This window comes from Clavelina lepadiformis, chromosome 9 (assembly GCF_947623445.1).
Source record: "Clavelina lepadiformis chromosome 9, kaClaLepa1.1, whole genome shotgun sequence".
NCBI lineage: Eukaryota > Metazoa > Chordata > Ascidiacea > Aplousobranchia > Clavelinidae > Clavelina > Clavelina lepadiformis.
Genome location: NC_135248.1, coordinates 9438934 through 9458699, shown reverse-complemented (window position 1 = coordinate 9458699; position 19766 = coordinate 9438934). Strand labels below are relative to the sequence as shown.

The window sequence follows — 19766 nt, the reverse complement described above, 5'->3', positions numbered from 1 at the left end:
GAAACATATGATCTAACAGATCATTTTCGGGAAATATACGGCCAAAAGAAAATTTTTACGTGGCAGAACGGAATTAGCAAATCGCGCCTTGACAGATTTTACCTGTCAAAACATCTCCAAGCAACAGAAATTAGCCAGCAACCGTCTCATTTGACAGACCACGAAAAAATAACAATAAACTTAAATGTCGACGCCCCTCCTCCTAGAGGTATCGGCCTCTGGAAGAATAATACGCAAACTTATGCAGATAAAGATTTTCTCGAAGTTTTAGAATGCAAATGGAAACAATGGTGCACGCTGCAAGAATATTTATATAAAACCCCCAGTGATTGGTGGACGGACACCAAACGTAGGTTAAAAGCATTAATTGTGGAATTTACAAAAGGCCGACACGCTGAAAGAAAAATGTATGAAGATTACTTAGTGACTAATTTGAAATCCGCACAAAATCGACTCGGTGACAACCCGGCCAACCACTGTAAATACATTGAAGCGAAACGAGAACTAAGAAATTATAGAAAGAAACGAATTTATGAATCGATCTTAAAAAACAGAGAAAGTAAAGAAAAAATTGGCTCACGGGAATTTTTTGCACATTTTAATAAAAAACGTTCACAAACATATATCGAAGAAATATATGACAAAAACGGCTTGCCCACCAGCGTACCGGGAGAAATGCTACGAACCACTAAAAATTATTATACCAAGTTATACTCGTCAAGAAAAACAGATGTAGAAATACAAGATTTGTTCATTTCGAGCAATCTGCGCCATATTTCGCACGAAAGTGCTCTAAAATTAGATTGTGAAATAAGCAATGCCGAAATCCAAAACGTTGTGAAGACTCTTGCAAATGGGAAATCGCCTGGGCCGGACGGACTAAGCGGTGAATTTTATAAAACCTGTTGGAATATAATAGGTGACAAAATGAGCGAAATCTTTAAACACTGGTTTAAAAAAAAAAAAATCCCCAAAGAAATTAAGAAAGGTGCAATCACTCTAATTTATAAAAAAGGCGATGATGCAGACCTAGACAACTACCGACCCATTACCCTGTTAAATTTAGACTACAAAATATATACAAAAATACTGGCAAATAGAATAAGGGAAACTCTCAAAGAAGTGATACATGAGCATCAGTACGCCACAAAAGGTAAACAATTATCAGAAGCCACGATCCTTTTAAGAGATTTACATGAAAATGCGAAAAGAAAAATGCAAAACCTGTATTTTTTATCCCTTGATTTTAAAAAAGCCTTCGATTCAATAGAACATAATTGGTTAATGAGAGTTTTGACTGAAATGCGGTTCCCAGAAACACTATGTGCATGCATAAGAGATCTGTATAGCGATAGCGTCGCGAAAATAATTTTAAACGGACATCTGTCAAAAGATTTTAAATTGAACCGAGGCGTGAGACAAGGAGACCCCTTAAGCCTGCACTTGTTTTTAATAGCGGTAGAGCCTTTAATGTCTAAGCTCAATGAGACTGGATATATCAAAGGTCCTCAGTTAAGCGACAGAAAAGAAGTAAAATGCGTAAATTACGCTGACGACACAACGTTGTGTCTTAAAAACCCTGCTGATATCCATCTCGCGCTCGATTTAGTCGACAGATTTTCAAAGGCATCTGGCTTAACCTTAAATGAAGCTAAAACCAAAGGATTAGCTGTGAATCAGCCGGTAGACAACCCACTCTTGCCCAAACTATCCTGGACAAACACAAGTATAGAGTTATTGGGATATGAAATCGGAAACGTTATAGAACGCCAACAATGGGAAAACTTAATTCCAAGGGTAAAAGAGCAACTAAAAAGTTTGAGCACAAACTATGCCACCTATGAAGCTAAAGCAGTTTTATTAAAATCAAAAATCCTGCCAGTAATTACTCAGGTTGCCAAAACATACCCTCCAGATCGAGATATAATTGGGAAATTAAATAATCATGTTCTGCAATACGTGCAAGGCAAAGAAAGAGTTGTTTCCATCGATATTTTACAACACGATAAGTTAGAAGGCGGCTACCGAATGCCAAACATCCAAGTCTACGCCGATCTGACTTATGTCAAATCGATACAAAAGTATTGCCTCGGCAGAGTAATGAACGAACCAATGTCAACACACGATAGATATGTGGAGTACCAATTAGGACACGTTTTAGCTAATGTACTTGATGTTCAAAAACTAAACAATATCCCGCACATCGCACAACCAAGTCCCTATTATTGGAAAATCCGGGAAATTGTTGAAAAATACAAACTAAGTAAAGTTGAATTAGCCAGTCCAAAATTAGGAAACACGTACAGACGAATAATCAAAGAAAGCACTCCAGAAAAGCAGTCGAGTGAAAAAAACCGAGTTAAATGGGCTAGGATTCATAACCCGATTTTACCAAATTATTTGAAAACCTTCAACTACAGATGCGCGTGGAATCTACTACCCTTTAGGGGAAAATGCGGTATTTTCCAAATTAACTCGGATACATCGTGCGCATTTTGCGGCATTGGTCCAGATACCGACTACCACACTTTCCGAAAATGCGAAAAGATAAATCGACTTTGGGTTACAGTAAAAATGTTTGCGCAAAAATTCGCCAACCTCAACCCGGCTATGACAAAAGTCGAAGACTTAGAAAGTTTTAACTTTAAACGGATCGAAAACGAAATAACGGACCAGACTTTGAGCACATTAATCACCATGGTTAAACACCAAATATGGAAAACTAGGAACAAATTTATATATGAGAACAAATCTCCTCCAACCCTTGACAAATTGGTGACAAGCATAGACCGGGCCTTTAAATACAGAATAAATCAAATGGTAGAAGGTGGGAGGCTCGAATTGCGTTTGGACCCCGCTTTTAAATTGAATGATTTAATGCCACCGTAATCTTATAAACTCAATCGTAGTTTAATTTGTGTTGTATATTGTCTTTACATCGCTATGCTCGTGCCTTTAAAGTTTTTTCGACTATGTATATATTTTGTCGAGCATTGCCGCATGGCACATAAACAAATGGTGTTTTTCGTAATTGATTGCGATTATGTTGCTATGTGTGATTATTAGAAGTGAAGGTGGGTCACCTTTGGTATCAATTTGAAAATCATGAACCGAAAAGCTATACTGTTTAAATAATTGTTTTTCGTGGGTTTCCATATTTTGTTCCGTGTATTTTTTGTTTGTTTTTTTCATTATTTGCGTGTTAAGAATTAGCGTGCAAATAAACAAACCAATTGGCTCTTCTTTTTTCTACAAATCAATCTAGAGCAGTGCGAAACGCTTTACGTCCCGTATGCACCAGCAGTCCTGTCGTGGATCGAACCCCAGTCGTTAAGGATGTCATTGTAAGTATCATCCGCGTCCGCATGTCTCGTTCAGTCCGATGGACCACCTGACGGCTCGTCACTTTGCTGCCGGTGACTGTTCCGGCCAGCGATTTGCCTTTCGTGTCGTGCCACCTAGTAATTATTTCCCATAACTTCCTCTAATCTCCGTGCCGTCGTCAACTGCAAAGCTTGCTAGAGTCAGTACTGAAGATGACTTTAAAACAAAAGCAAGTTAGTTTGATGTCATTCTACACATGCTCGATGTAAGTTGAAAATAGGAGGCTCTGGCTTCATGTTTTCTCAAGGAAAAACAGCAACTAAATTGCAGCTGACACAGTTATGGAGTCTGCAGTGTTTTGCTCCCTTAGGAAAGCGCAATAAAAAAAATTATCAAGACGTCGTAAAAGAGCACAATATTTTACGATTCTTCCTTTCATACGTGGTTTACCATTATGTGGAATATTAGCTTTATTGGTAATATTGTTATTGAAACCCATTAGCCAGCAAAAGTTCTGTCCCCTAGTGGCGGACCCATTAAATAAACCTAGCATGTTATAGCGGGTATGCTGAATGAAACAAGAGCAAAAAATGACAAACGGTATAAAAGACTGGGGCAGCACCTTATCGGTATTTTATTTGAATAAGGTAAGTCAATCTGAGCTTTGGCTCTTCTTATTTCTACAAATCAATCTAGAGCAGTGCGAAAAGCTTTACGTCCTGTATGCACCAGCAGTCCTGTCATGGATCGAACCCCAGTCGTTAAGGATGTCATTGTAAGTATTATCCGCGTCCGCATGTCTCGTTCAGTCCGATGGACAAACTGACGGCTCGTCACTTTGCTGCCGGTGACTGTTCCAGCCAGCGCTTTGCTTTTCGTGTCGTGCCACCTAGATATTAATTCCCATACCTTCCTCTAAGCTCCGTGCCGTCGTTAACTGCAAAGCTTGCCAAAGTCAGTACTGAAGATGACTTTAAAACAAAAGCAAGTTAGTTTGATGTCATTCTACACATGCTCGAGGTAAGTTGAAAGTAGGAGGCTCTGGCTTCATGTTTTCTCAACGAAAAACAGCAACTAAATTGCAGCTGACACAGTTATGGAGTCTGCAGTGTTTTGCACCCTTAGGAAAGCGCAATAAAAAAAATTATCAAGACGTCGGAAAAGAGCACAATATATTACGATTCTTCCTTTCATACGTGGTTTACCATTATGTGGAATATTAGCTTTGATGGTAATATTGTTATTGAAACCCATTAGCCAGCAAAAGTTCTGTCCCCTAGTGGCGGACCCATTAAATAAACCTAGCATGTTATAGCGGGTATGCTGAATGAAACAAGAGCAAAAAATGACAAACGGTATAAAAGACTGCGGCAGCACCTTATCGGTATTCTATTTGAATAAGGTAAGTCAATCTGAGCTTTGGCTCTTCTTTTCTCTACAAATGAATCTAGAGCAGTGCGAAACGCTTTACGTCCCGTATGCACCAGCAGTGCCGTCGTGGATCGAACCCCAGTCGTTAAGGATGTCATTGTAAGTACTATCCGCGTCCGCATGTCTCGTTCAGTCCGATGGACAATCTTACGGCTCGTCACTTTGCTGCCGGTGACTGTTCCGGACAGCGCTTTGCTTTTCGTGTCGTGCCACCTAGATATTAATTCCCATAACTTCCTCTAATCTCCGTGCCGTCGTCAACTGCAAAGCTTGCCAGAGTCAGTACTGAAGATGACTTTAAAACAAAAGCAAGTTAGTTTTATGTCACTCTACACATGCTCGATGTAAGTTGAAAGTAGGAGGCTCTGGCTTCATGTTTTCTCAACGAAAAACAGCAACTAAATTGCAGCTGACACAGTTATGGAGTCTGCAGTGTTTTGCTCCCTTAGGAAAGCGCAATAAAAAAAATTATCAAGACGTCGGAAAAGAGCACAACATTTTACGATTCTTCCTTTCATACGTGGTTTACCTTTATGTGGAATATTAGCTTTGTTGGTAATATTTTCATTAAAACCCATTAGCCAGAAAAAGTTCTGTCCCCTAATGGTGGACCCACTAAATAAACCTAGCATGTTATAGCGGGTATGCTGAATGAAACAAGAGCAAAAAATGACAAACGGTATAAAAGACTGCGGCAGCACCTTATCGGTATTCTATTTGAATAAGGTAAGTCAATCTGAGCTTTGGCTCTTCTTTTTTCTACAAATGAATCTAGAGCAGTGCGAAACGCTTTACGTCCCGTATGCACCAGCAGTGCCGTCGTGGATCGAACCCCAGTCGTTAAGGATGTCATTGTAAGTATTATCCGCGTCCGCATGTCTCGTTCAGTCCGATGGACAATCTTACGGCTCATCATTTTGCTGCCGGTGACTGTTCCGGACAGCGCTTTGCTTTTCGTGTCGTGGCACCTAGATATTAATTCCCATACCTTCCTCTAATCTCCGTGCCGTCGTCAACTGTAAAGCTTGCCAAAGTCAGTACTGAAGATGACTTTAAAACAAAAGCAAGTTAGTTTGATGTCATTCTACACATGCTCGAGGTAAGTTGAAAGTAGGAGGCTCTGGCTTCATGTTTTCTCAAGGAAAAACAGCAACTAAATTGCAGCTGACACAGTTATGGAGTCTGCAGTGTTTTGCTCCCTTAGGAAAGCGCAAAAAAAAAAATTATCAAGACGTCGGAAAAGAGCACAATATCTTACGATTCTTCCTTTCATACGTGGTTTACCATTATGTGGAATATTAGCTTTGTTGGTAATATTGTTATTGAAACCCATTAGCCAGCAAAAGTTTTGTCCCCTAGTGGCGGACCCATTAAATAAACCTAGCATGTTATAGCGGGTATGCTGAATGAAACAAGAGCAAAAAATGACAAACGGTATAAAAGACTGCGGCAGCACCTTATCGGTATTCTATTTGAATAAGGTAAGTCAATCTGAGCTTTGGCTCTTCTTTTTTCTACAAATCAATCTAGAGCAGTGCGAAAAGCTTTACGTCCCGTATGCACCAGCAGTCCTGTCGTGGATCGAACCCCAATCGTTAAGGATGTCATTGTAAGTATTATCCGCGTCCGCATGTCTTGTTCAGTCCGATGGACAACCTGACGGCTCGTCACTTTGCTGCCGGTGACTGTTCCGGCCAGCGCTTTGCTTTTCGTGTCGTTCCACCTAGATATTAATTCCCATACCTTCCTCTAAGCTCCGTGCCGTCGTCAACTGTAAAGCTTGCCAAAGTCAGTACTGAAGATGACTTTAAAACAAAAGCAAGTTAGTTTGATGTCATTCTACAGATGCTCGATATAAGTTGAAAGTAGGAGGCTCTGGCTTCATGTTTTCTCAACGAAAAACAGCAACTAAATTGCAGCTGACACAGTTATGGAGTCTGCAGTGTTTTGCTCTCTTAGGAAAGCGCAATAAAAAAAATTATCAAGACGTCGGAAAAGAGCACAATATCTTACGATTCTTCCTTTCATACGTGGTTTACCATTATGTGGAATATTAGCTTTGTTGGTAATATTGTTATTGAAACCCATTAGCCAGCAAAAGTTCTGTCCCCTAGTGGCGGACCCATTAAATAAACCTAGCATGTTATAGCGGGTATGCTGAATGAAACAAGAGCAAAAATGACAAACGGTATAAAAGACTGCGGCAGCACCTTATCGGTATTCTATTTGAATAAAGTAATTCAATCTGAGCTATTAGTTTTGTTGTTCGATTATGTCATGTTAAGGTCTTGTATAGGATCTTTAGAAAGTTGAATCATTCTAGCTAAATACAGCAATATTTAGTGTTTTGTTTGAAAACTTTAAAACAAGAACCAGTCTTACTTACCAAAAAGTCCTTTTCAGGACTAGTAAGACAATATGACCTACGCAGACAAGGTCAAAAAGAAAAGTCAGTGGGTTTTCAAAGTTCCAGAAAACTACAGCAGAGAATGTGAAGTGACTGCAAAGTTCGCCCAACCAATGAAACGAGGAGAGATATATCAGCTACTCACTTCGATTAAAATGCCACTAAGCGCAATTGAAGGCATAGTTCAACGCCCTGGAAGCATCGTCGATTTCACTGTTGAAAACAAGAAAGGAGCAATAAAATTGGCAAATGCACTAGAACAAGTAGAAGGGATCAACAGTGCAATAGCTCATGGTGACGAACATGCGGAGTTAACTGTCTCATGGGTACCGCCTAACTTCCCCCAAGAAAGTATTAGAGAAGCTCTTGCAAGCCTAGGAATCTCGAAACCAGCCACCTACGGTCGAGATAGAACGAGACAAAAAAAAGACGGAAGGAGAATCTTTACAGTCAAGAAGGCTCTATTAAGAGAATTCAAGCCACCATCTTTCATTTACTTCGGACATTACAGATTCATGCTGAATTATGAAGGTCAAAAAAAAACATGCAGTCGCTGCGCCGAAGACGACCACATCGCAAAAGACTGCCCGTACAGGCAACAACGGAGAGTTGTGACTTCGCAAGCGTGGGAATCAGAAAACTCAAAGACCACAAGAGCATCGGATCAGTCTTCCGATGAAAGCTCGCCAATGCTCGAACGACCGTACATTCCATGTGAAGAGACATTTCCAAAACTTGATAACCCGATGATTCACTCTACGCCAAACGAGGACAAATCCAAAACAGGTAACAAAAATATCAACCAAGAAATTGACCATTTTGACGGTTCAATCAGGGAAACAAAAGAAAACAGAAGCCAACTCACAGCTGAAAGAACAAATAAAGGTCTAAAAAGAAGGGAAAGGGACTCTGGCAGCTCCCAAAACTCGACAAAGGACAAACCTCCCAGCAGGAAACACAAGGACGATGAAGACACCACCGACAACTCAGATGAAGACCCGACAGAATACAGCATTCCAGAGGAACAGGAAAAAGGTACAATACTCTGCGAATGTAACAATTTAATACCGAAACCAGTAGGACGTGAAAAAACATTTTGTCATTCGTGTAAGTTGGTCTACTACAGATGTAACTGTATAGAAAACAACGAAAAATGCGCAAATAGCCTGAGACAAAAAAAGTGTGACAATTGCGATCACCAATACGTGCCAGACGCAACTTTTCTAAACACGACGATTTATTAATGTTTAACTACATCAAAACAATAGCCCATTTAAAAAATGTGTATTTTTGTAAAGTGTTTTGTAATCTGGACATTGTTTTTTATGTTAAAACCTACACCGTTATTTTTTATATCAGTAGAACGAACGTTTTTTTATCTGGAATCAACTTTTATCACTTCAAAAACAATGACTTGCTACCTTAAAATTTGCACCCTAAACTGCCATGGGTTAAATGATAAGGCAAAACGTGCAGAGCTTTTTAGCACCTTAAAGAAAGATAAGGCCCACATTTTTCTACTACAAGAAACCAAATGTCCCCCTGATAAAGAAAATGATTGGTGCAAGGAATGGGGTGAGTCAAAAGCGCTTTTTAATTCGGCACCCAAAAAGAAATTCCAAGACAAGGGAGTCGCAATTCTAATCAATCACCCTGCAATTACATTCAAAGAAGTAAATCACGACGTAGAGGGTAGAATAATCAGTGCGGTTTTATCAATACATGGTCACCTTTTAAAAGTAATAAATATTTACGCACCAAACGTAAATTCCGGAGATATTCGCGAAAACGATAGATTTTTTAAACAAATGTACCAGTATGTCGATGGAAAATTGCCCACAGTCCTAGCCGGCGACTTTAATATTGTCGACGACCTGACTTTAGACAAACATCCCCCTCTTCGAAATCGATATAAAAAAACCGAACTAATGAAACTCTGCGAAACATATGATCTAAAAGATCATTTTCGGGAAATATACGGCCAAAAGAAAATTTATACGTGGCAGAACGGAATCAGCAAATCGCGCCTTGACAGATTTTATCTGTCAAAATATCTCCACGCAACAGAAATTAGCCAGCAACCGTCTCATTTGACAGACCACGAAAAAATAACAATAAACTTAAATGTCGCCGCCCCTCCTCCTAGAGGTATCGGCCTCTGGAAGAATAATACGCAAACTTATGCAGATAAGGAATTTCTCGAAGTTTTAGAATGCAAATGGAAACAATGGTGCACGCTGCAAGAATTTTTATATAAAACCCCCAGTGATTGGTGGACGGACACCAAACGTAGGTTAAAAGCATTAATTGTGGAATTTACAAAAGGCCGACACGCTGAAAGAAAAATGTATGAAGATTACTTAGTGACTAATTTGAAATCCGCACAAAGTCGACTCGGTGACAACCCGGCCAACCACTGTAAATATGTTGAAGCGAAACGAGAACTAAGAAATTATAGAAAGAAACGAATTTATGAATCGATCTTAAAAAACAGAGAAAGTAAAGAAAAAATTGGCTCACGGGAATTTTTTGCACATTTTAATAAAAAACGTTCACAAACATATATCGAAGAAATATATGACAAAAACGGCTTGCCCACCAGCGTACCGGGAGAAATGCTACGAACCACAAAAAATTATTATACCAAGTTATACTCGTCAAGAAAAACAGATGTAGAAATACAAGATTTTTTCATTTCGAGCAATCTGCGCCATATTTCGCACGAAAGTGCTCTAAAATTAGATTGTGAAATAAGCAATGCCGAAATCCAAAACGTTGTCAAGACTCTTGCAAATGGGAAATCGCCTGGGCCGGACGGACTAAGCGGTGAATTTTATAAAACCTGTTGGAATATAATAGGTGACAAAATGAGCGAAATCTTTAAACACTGGTTTAAAGAGAAAAAAATCCCCAAAGAAATTAAGAAAGGTGCCATAACTCTAATTTATAAAAAAGGCGATGATGCAGACCTAGACAACTACCGACCAATTACCCTGTTAAACTTAGACTACAAAATATATACAAAAATACTGGCAAATAGAATAAGGGAAACTCTCAAAGAAGTGATACATGAGCATCAGTACGCCACAAAAGGTAAACAATTATCAGAAGCCACGATCCTTTTAAGAGATTTACATGATAATGCGAAAAGAAAAATGCAAAACCTGTATTTTTTATCCCTTGATTTTAAAAAAGCCTTCGATTCAATAGAACATAATTGGTTAATGAGAGTGTTGACTGAAATGCGGTTCCCAGAAACACTATGTGCATGCATAAGAGATCTGTATAGCGATAGCGTCGCGAAAATAATTTTAAACGGACACCTGTCAAAAGATTTTAAATTGAACCGAGGCGTGAGACAAGGAGACCCCTTAAGCCTGCACTTGTTTTTAATAGCGGTAGAGCCTTTAATGTCTAAGCTCAATGACACTGCACATATCAAAGGTCCTCAGTTAAGCGACAGAAAAGAAGTAAAATGCGTAAATTACGCTGATGACACAACGTTGTGTTTTAAAAACCCTGCTGATATCCATCTCGCGCTCGATTTAGTCGACAGATTTTCAAAAGCATCTGGCTTAACCTTAAACGAAGCTAAAACCAAAGGATTAGCTGTGAATCAGCCGGTAGACAACCCACTCTTGCCCAAACTATCCTGGACAAACACAAGTATAGAGTTATTGGGATATGAAATCGGAAATGTTATAGAACGCCAACAATGGGAAAACTTAATTCCAAAGGTAAAAGAGCAACTAAAAAGTTTGAGCACAAACTATGCCACCTATGAAGCTAAAGCAGTTTTATTAAAATCAAAAATCCTGCCAGTAATTACTCAGGTTGCCAAAACATACCCCCCAGACCAAGACATAATTGGGAAATTAAATAATCATGTTCTGCAGTACGTGCAAGGCAAAGAAACAACTGTTTCTATCGATATTTTACAACGCAATAATTTAGAAGGCGGCTACCGAATGCCAAACATCCAAGTCTACGCCGATCTGACTTATGTCAAATCGATACAAAAGTATTGCCTCGGCAGAGTGATGAACGAGCCAATGTCAACACACGATAGATATGTGGAGTACCAATTAGGACACGTTTTAGCTAATGTACTCGATGTCCAGAAACTAAACAGTATCCCGCACATCGCACAACCAAGTCCCTATTATTGGAAAATCCGGGAAATTGTTGAAAAATACAAACTAAGTAAAGTTGAATTAGCCAGTCCAAAACTAGGAAACACGTATAGACGAATAATCAAAGAAAGCACTCCAGAAACGCAGTCGAGTGAAAAAAACCGAGTTAAATGGGCTAGGATTCATAACCCGTTTTTACCAAATTATTTGAAAACCTTCAACTACAGATGCGCATGGAATCTACTACCCTTTAGGGGAAAATGCGGTTTTTTCCAAATAAACTCTGATACATCGTGCGCATTTTGCGGCATTGGTCCAGATACCGACTACCACACTTTCCGAAAATGCGACAAGATAAAGCGACTTTGGGATACAGTAAAAACGTTTGCGCAAAAATTCGCCAACCTCAACCCGGCTATGACAAAAATCGAGGACTTGGAAAGTTTTAACTTTAAACGGATCGAAAACGAAATAATGGACCAGACTTTGAGCACATTGATCACCATGGTTAAACACCAAATATGGAAAATTAGGAACAAATCTATATATGAGAACAAATCTCCTCCAACCCTTGACAAATTGGTGACAAGCATAGACCGGGCATTTAAATACAGATTCAATCAAATGGTAGAAGGTGGGAGGCTCGAATTGCGTTTGGACCCCGCTTTTAAACTGAATGATTTAATGCCACCGTAATCGTATAAACTCAATCGTAGTGTAATTTGTATTGTATATTGTCTTTACATCGCTATGTTCGTGCCTTTAAAGTTTTTTCGACTATGTATATATCTTGTCAAGCATTGCCGCATGGCACATAAACAAATGGTGTATTTCGTAATTGATTGCGATTATGTTGCTATGTGTGATTATTAGAAGTGAAGGTGGGTCACCTTTGGTATCAATTTGAAAATCATGAACCGAAAAACTATACTGTGTAAATAGTTGTTTTTCGTGTATTCTCATATTTTGTTCCGTGTACCTTTTGTTTGTTTTTTTTTATTATTTGCGTGTTAAGAACTAGCGTGCAAATAAACAAACCAATTGGCTCTTCTTTTTTCTACAAATCAATCTAGAGCAGTGCGAAACGCTTTACGTCCCGTATGCACCAGCAGTCTTGTCGTGGATCGAACCCCAGTCGTTAAGTATGTGTGGCGGCTTGGCTGGCTTTTGTAAAATCCTTACGTCTTTCATAGAAATGTGTTTTCCAGAACAATTGGAGTTTTTAAACTTTCAGTCCCGCCACATCATTCTTATGAAAGAGTTTTCCAGCTAGTAAATGGAGTTTAAAACTTGCCTTTTCAGAACACTGCAAACTACCGTTGGTATATTTGAAAACTTGCTACGAATAACTTCCTGTGAAAGCTCCTTATTTAGTACGTTACCAGGTCGCTTCCAAGTAACTGTTTCCAACTTAACCGAATTTAATTTGCATTGCAAACGCACCGATTTTCTCGTTCACACGCTTTGAAATGTTCATGCCTTTTTTGTCATATATTTCCGCCACATCGCAGCACGTTTTATAAGCTTGAACTTTTGTGTGAGACTCCCTCAGAGCCTCAGAACCTCAGTCACAGACGCGAAGTTATAGACATATGTAATACCGTACTACTGTAGTCGTGGTGATTGAATCAGTAGATATCGTGCAAACAGTCGCATGACTTGTGTTCTCGGTTATTTGTAATATTGAGAAAGTGTACAGCACCTACAATAAAAGCCATTCTGGCAAACGGTATTTGTCATAATATAATAAGAACGCATCGCCGTCAATAAGGTTAGAGAATTCTAACCGCACGCAACAATAGAGTCAGATACTAATGTAGTAGGTTAACTAAGTCAATAACGTAAGCTAAGACCGATAAACTCTGCATCTGCATCTGTATCTGTCGGCATCTGTATCTGTCGGCATCAAACCTCTGCATTCCAACAACCCCAACCTCGACAGACTACCAACCTCTACATTTCTGGTGACCACCGACGTTCTAGTGACAACCCGACGTTCTAATAACCACCGACATTCAAGTGACCACCCGACGTTCTAATAACCACCGACATTCAAGTGACCACCGACGTTCTTGTGTCAAAAACGACGCGTTCCAATCCTCACAGCCGTTCTTCACTGGTAAGTGGATTTTTCACTTTTTATACAACTAGTTGCAACCATAGCTTGTAATGGATGCTCATCGGCCTGTACCTTATTAACTTAGCTTAGGCTATTCTTATTGTGCTGCATTGTGCTGCAGTTTGAAATAAAAGTTTTCTTGTTGTAAAGTATTTTTTGGTTCAATTGTGAACAAATTTTGCGGTGCGCCGCCTAAAACATTTTTTATCGGTTTTGATAAATGTCACAAACTGCGCCGACACAACGAAAAGCTACTTCGGTGACTGGCAAAGCTAAGACAGAATACCACATGAGCACACGATCAACCGACCGTTCCAACGAGTCAAGCAATAATACAACTATGTCGAACGAAAACGGGGAGGAATCTGCAAATCCGCCCGATAATGACACCGCTGGACCGTCTGGTCTGGGTGCTAGTAACCAATTACCAACAAACGCGCAACCGCATAACAATACCTTGCGAAACGATTTGTTTTCACACGTTAAACTTCCTACCTTTTGGAAATTCAATCCCGAAGCGTGGATTTCTCACCTTGAACATAAATTTTCTCTCTATCAAATCACTTCTCAAACTAATCGTTACTTGTTAGCGGTAGAGGCAATTCCTGCGACAAACCTCGCGCTGCTTCGGTTACCTTCTGCGTCAGCACAGAACTGCTACGACATATTGATCAATGAAATCTTGAGAAACTTTGATAAACGTGAGGACCATTTAGATTTTTTGTTGGCGGACCTGACGCTACACGATCAGTCCCCCAAACATTTAATGCGCGAATTAATGAGTGCGGTAGGTCAAGAGAATCTTACTCCGCCAGTTGTCAAACTAATTCGTGCTAAGTTTCTTAAAGCGTTACCACCAGACGTCGCAATTGCGTTAGCCAGCGTGGAAAACCGCGATCTCCAGAACCTAGCAAGCAAAGCCCACGAAATCTTGTTGCTTAAGCAACAAAAAACATCTTCGCACAACCTTTCTCTTGCTATCACTGATACGGATGACATTGATTACCCAATGCAACCACAAATACAGCAAATTCAATTGTCTAAACCACCGCGCTATACACAATCTAACGCTAACAATGAATCTAAGAGTTCCGGGCAAAGAAATACGAATTTCACAAACCATAATTCACCAAACCAACGCAATTCATTTAACTCAACATGGCAACAACGATCACCACGCACAAACAATGGGCAGTTTCACAAATCATACAGCAACAACGGTTTTAATCGAGATAATCGCCGACAAAACGGTTCCTTTTTTCCTAATAAACGCAAATATAATTTTTCACATTCATCCCACACATTTCAGAAACCAGACTACCAACGTAGCAATTACCCTTGCGCGTCTGATGCTTCTAATGGCTTATGTTATTACCACGCCCGCTTCGGTAGGGATGCGCGCCGCTGCCACCCATCATGTAGCATGTGGGAAAACCAATCCCGCCCAACAAAAAACGCGTGGCGATCGACGCAACATTAACCCCGTCAGTCCCGTCGATCGCATCAACTATAAAAAGAGGCTGCCCCTTGTTAACTGTATATGATCACGCCAATAGTATTCACTTTTATGTAGATAGCGCGGCAGCAACTTCTCTTTTGTCCGCTAGTTTAGCTGACGTATCAAACCGCAAACCGCAAACTCCGCTTTTCGCTGCTAACAGCACGCCAATTACTACGTATGGCACTACACAGCTTAATGTTTCTCTTCACCCTCGTTTTTCTTATCCCTTTGAATTTGTGCTTGCGGACACACCTTTTTGCATATTGGGGCTGGATTTCCTCACTGAATACAACTTTGTCTTGGACCTTAAAGCCAAACTTCTGATAGATGTACCGAACCGACAGCAATATACGTTAGAGCCTGTTGAAAGTGATCCTGTTCGCATATCCATTCTCAGCCAAATAGATCCTGTTGCAGACCTTTTACATCAATTTCCAGACTTGCAAAAACCCATGTCAGCTGTTAAACCAGTGAAACATTCCATCGTTCACCACATCCATACCACAGGTTCTCCTGTACGTGCGCGTCCACGTCGATATAGCCCAGAAACAATGCAGATCTTGAAGAAAGAAATTGACAGCTTGCTGGAACGAGAAATTATCCGCTACAGTGATTCTCCTTATGGAAGTCCGGCTTTGCTCGTTCCTAAAGGCTCTTCTGGCAATAAATATCGCCTTGTCGTTGATTATAAATTATTCAATAAACAAACAACCGACAGCTGTTACCCTCTTCCGTTCTTACATAGTTTTTCCGATGTTTTGTATGGTAAAACTGTCTTCTCTAAATGTGATCTCCAACACGCATTTCATCAAATAAAAGTGGCTCCAGAAGATGTCCATAAAACGGCGTTTGTTTGCCCTCTTGGACAATTTGAATATACAAGACTTCCGTTCGGTTTGTCCGGCGCCCCACGGACGTTTTCCAGACTCATAGGAGAAGTAGTACGTCCCCTTCAGCACCTTGGAATCTTTGCTTACCTCGATGATATCATCATTGGAAGTAGTAACCTGTCAGAACATCTTGAACACCTTAAACTGCTTTTTCAACGTCTTGAGGAATTTGGCTTAACGTGATCATCCTCACAAGTGATCGTGGACCATGTTTCATAAGTTCCGCTTGGGCGGAAATTATGCGCTTGCTTGGTATTCAACATAAACTGACAACCGCTTACCACCCCATGTCCAATGGAATTACAGAACGTGCAAATGCAGAGATCAAGCGCGCCATCAAGTGTTCAGACGAACCTGAGCGTTGGTTTCACAAATTGGGTTTTATTGTCTTGGCTCTGCGTAATCGCTATCTTCAGGATTTGAAATGTACACCTGCTGAGTTAGCTTTTGGACACACCTTACGGCTCCCGGGTGGTTTCTTTTCTGATTCCAAGCTTGCCTCTGCAGTTCCTACATCCAGCTACCTCGGTGCCTACCGAGACTTCATCAACGACCTTCAGTTTACTCCAACGACCGCTCATACAAAATTCATGCAGTCCTACGTGCATCCGGATTTGAAACATTGTGACCGCGTTTATGTTAGATGCGATCATGTCAAACGTGCGTTAGAACGCCCTTATGTTGGTCCTTTTCCAGTATTGGAAAGATACGAAAAATATTTTGTAATTTCCCGTCATGGCAAACCGGATCGCGTCTCACTTGACCGTCTCAAACCTAGCTATACAATTGATATTGATGCTCCCTCACCATCATCCTCCTCGCATCAACAAAATTTTTCTTTGCAGACTCGACATCCTGCTCCTCAGCCAGTTTCCGCTACTTCAGCGAAACAGCAAAGGACAACACCTACTGTCACTGCTCCTGATTCTATAAAACCGCCTGAAGTTGTAAAGACTTCTCGGACTGGTCGCAAAATCATTCCACCGAAACGTTTCTCTGACTGAAAACACAACATGTTCGTTTGTCTGCTGCTTACGTGTTTCTTTTTGTTCACATCCGCCGCTCAGACGAATCTTCATCCGGACACACAGAAATTTCTGTTATGTCAGCGTTCGCATTCTCTTGGGTTATATACCTTTGATGACGACATACATTGTCAAACGCAGACACCCTTCTCCATACACAACTGCTCTGCTACCGTGTTTGCTCCAGATCTGCATCTCCAGAAGATTCCTGCAACAGTTTGCACTTCACAGATTACTTCCTGGAGCACTACTTACTTCTTTTTTGGGAGTTATCAAAAATCGGCCAACACCTTTGACGCACACCCACCGTACAACCCAGAATGTTCGTCGTGGAATAAAACCAAAGTTTCATCACATGGACCCCTGATCCTGTCTAATCCTGCGGCGTACTCAACACACAATGCAGTCCATTATAAGTTTGTCTGGCCGACTTCAGCTTCTGGAACAGTAACCAACGACTTCTTGTTTCACACTACAATTTACTACGATTACGTCACGGACACAATGACGTCGTCTCTTGGATCTCTTGCATCGTGCTCAATCGGGCGTGGATACTGCTTAACGGGCAATCGTATGTTTATATGGCGAGTACCTTCGCATATCAACTGCCCACCAACCAAGCCTCTCGGGACTCACAAGATGCTCCTCCATTACAACTCTACGTCCTTATATAGAGTTTCCTTACCTGATCTCGGGATCTCGGTACATCACTGGAGGAAATGCTCCTCTCGTGTGAAAACCTGCTATGGCAAACATATTCACTGCGACAACAACAACTTTATCTTTCGCTACCAACAATGTACAGAGCTCGACAGACTCGCTCTTTTTCGTCCTAACCGGCTAAGGCGTGCCCCTTTTCGAACGCCATACTCTCAATTCGAGCGACTTTTTGCAACCTTCGACACGCAACAGGACGACCTTATTTCAGAAGTTCTCACTACCTTCAACGAAGAGAACAAGTTCCTACATTGCCAGCTCACGAAGCTAATTGGCACACTCTACAAAGCAATTGGGAAGATCTTCCCTACTGAGATACTCACTACTACTCTTGGACATCAAACCATGGGTTCCAGCCTTGGAGATTTTATGTCCAGAGCAGCATGTCACTCTATCAACGGTACCGTCTTACCGTCACTTGCGTACCGAAACGCATTCAGCCAACGTCCTCTCATCAAATATCGCGATCAAAACGGCCACAGTCAATACGGCCAACTCATTTCAGACAACATTGTCCTACCGGGAGTGCACCTGCTGGAATCGTATCGACCAGCAAGAAGTTTTGTCTTCCGAGTTCTGGGACACACTGTCCTTTATCACAACTATACTTTATCGCACGAACATGTGCAGGTGCATCAACTCAACTTACCTTTGTCGCCTATACACGTCAACTACAAGGCACCCGACTACGAGAAAATTCTCAACGAGCTACCTGACTCTGACTCGTTTACTGATCTACAATCGCTGCTCAGCTATATGTCTGAAGCCAACCTTCTCAAGGAACAGATGCGACATGTCATGACAAGCCTTACTACTACTGATGAAACCATGATCAACGGATCCTACGTCGCAGACACATTCGCACACGCCGCGAAACAAACGTTACTCCTTGCTCTGTCACAGATTACGAATCCATTTCTCTCAGCCCTTATATTCATCCTGCAACTCCTTGCCATGATGTGGGCCCTCTTCCATACCATCGGGTTTATCCGATCGTCTCCGCACCATTTGCAGTATGCCAGATCCCTTGTATCCCGTATCCACGCTTGGCGCCACCAACAGCAGGCACCAGTTGCAAGTCCACAGACACCACAACCGTTGCCCTTGGCTCGGCGTCCTCGTGATGAACCGTCTCCGTCTGGATCTGCTGATGACGCGCCGCCCGCTTCATCTTCCCGTGATAATTTCGCGAGCACACACACACTTTAAGTTTCACTATGTGTATCACCTTGCTTTTCAATACCGTTAATGTCTTTTGCATGTACAATTTTGCCGTTTCCCCTTGTCGCCGCTTTCAATTTTGTAGCCGTTTTTGCTTCGTTGCATGCTTAGTAGCTTATTCTTGTGCTTGTATCGTTTTCACTTTTCCCGCCTTATTGCATGCTCACTATTCCCGCGCATGATTTTAGCTATTTCAACCCACCTCAATAGGGGGGGTGCAGTTGCAAAAATTTACCCTCTACCCCTTTAGTTTCTCCACAGACTTTGCTGCCACTACCGTTGCTGTCAAAACCACTTCAGTATGTCGATGGTACATGATTCTTCCGCTGACGTTCAAATTGACGAAATCACTTCAGTTTCTGCGATGATTCCCGCCTCACCCGACTCACCGGTTCAGCAATCATCTCCCGCTCCGTGTGTACCGATCATCAGACCTGGGGAGTAAGGCGCTCTTGCCCCCATGCCCCGGCGCGCTGATCGAGCGGATATACAAGCTACGGTGTGTACAACCAGTACATAGACAATTTCGGCCGTTTAAAACAAGCGTTACGACACCGACCCTTGCGGTTCCTGCGCCGCCAACCACTTCGGCTGAGGATCTACTACTTTGGTTCCAGCAGCTGGATGAACTGTTCCAGCTGGTTCCTGATTTTGATTTAATGAGCAAAATCCTTACCATGGTAGCAGCCACACCTGCTTTCCACATGGCCCCCTTGTTGAAGTATATGTCCGACAGGGTTAACGACGAAACCCTGGAATACGAACAGTTCAAACAATTTTTGCATGCCCGGTTAATCTTGGAGATACCCTCCAACATGTAGCTATAGTACCATCAGTTATATTAAGCATATGTTACAGTTCATTCATTTGTATATATCTTCAGCTTGTTGTTTGTGCTTACTCGCCATTGCCACCTTCAGTATGTTATATTTTCATTGTAATCTTTTTCCTTCCGTAGCGGGGGAGGAATGTGGCGGCTTGGCTGGCTTTTGTAAAAT

The 19766-nt window shown here is 41.3% G+C and overlaps 1 protein-coding gene across 1 annotated transcript; it reads left to right on the top strand.

Annotated features, from left to right (window-relative positions):
• Window positions 1-1470: 1470 nt before the first annotated feature.
• Window positions 1471-2889, top strand: LOC143471372 (uncharacterized). Its single transcript, XM_076969834.1, has one exon. The coding sequence runs from the start codon at window positions 1471-1473 to the stop codon at window positions 2887-2889; it is 1419 nt and encodes a 472-aa protein (XP_076825949.1).
• The last annotated feature ends 16877 nt before the right edge of the window (window positions 2890-19766 follow it).

What these genes read in the sequence shown, in the direction of transcription:
- LOC143471372 (XM_076969834.1), top strand. Translation starts at nt 1,471, where the DNA reads ATGTCTAAGCTCAATGAGACTGGATATATCAAAGGTCCTCAGTTAAGC.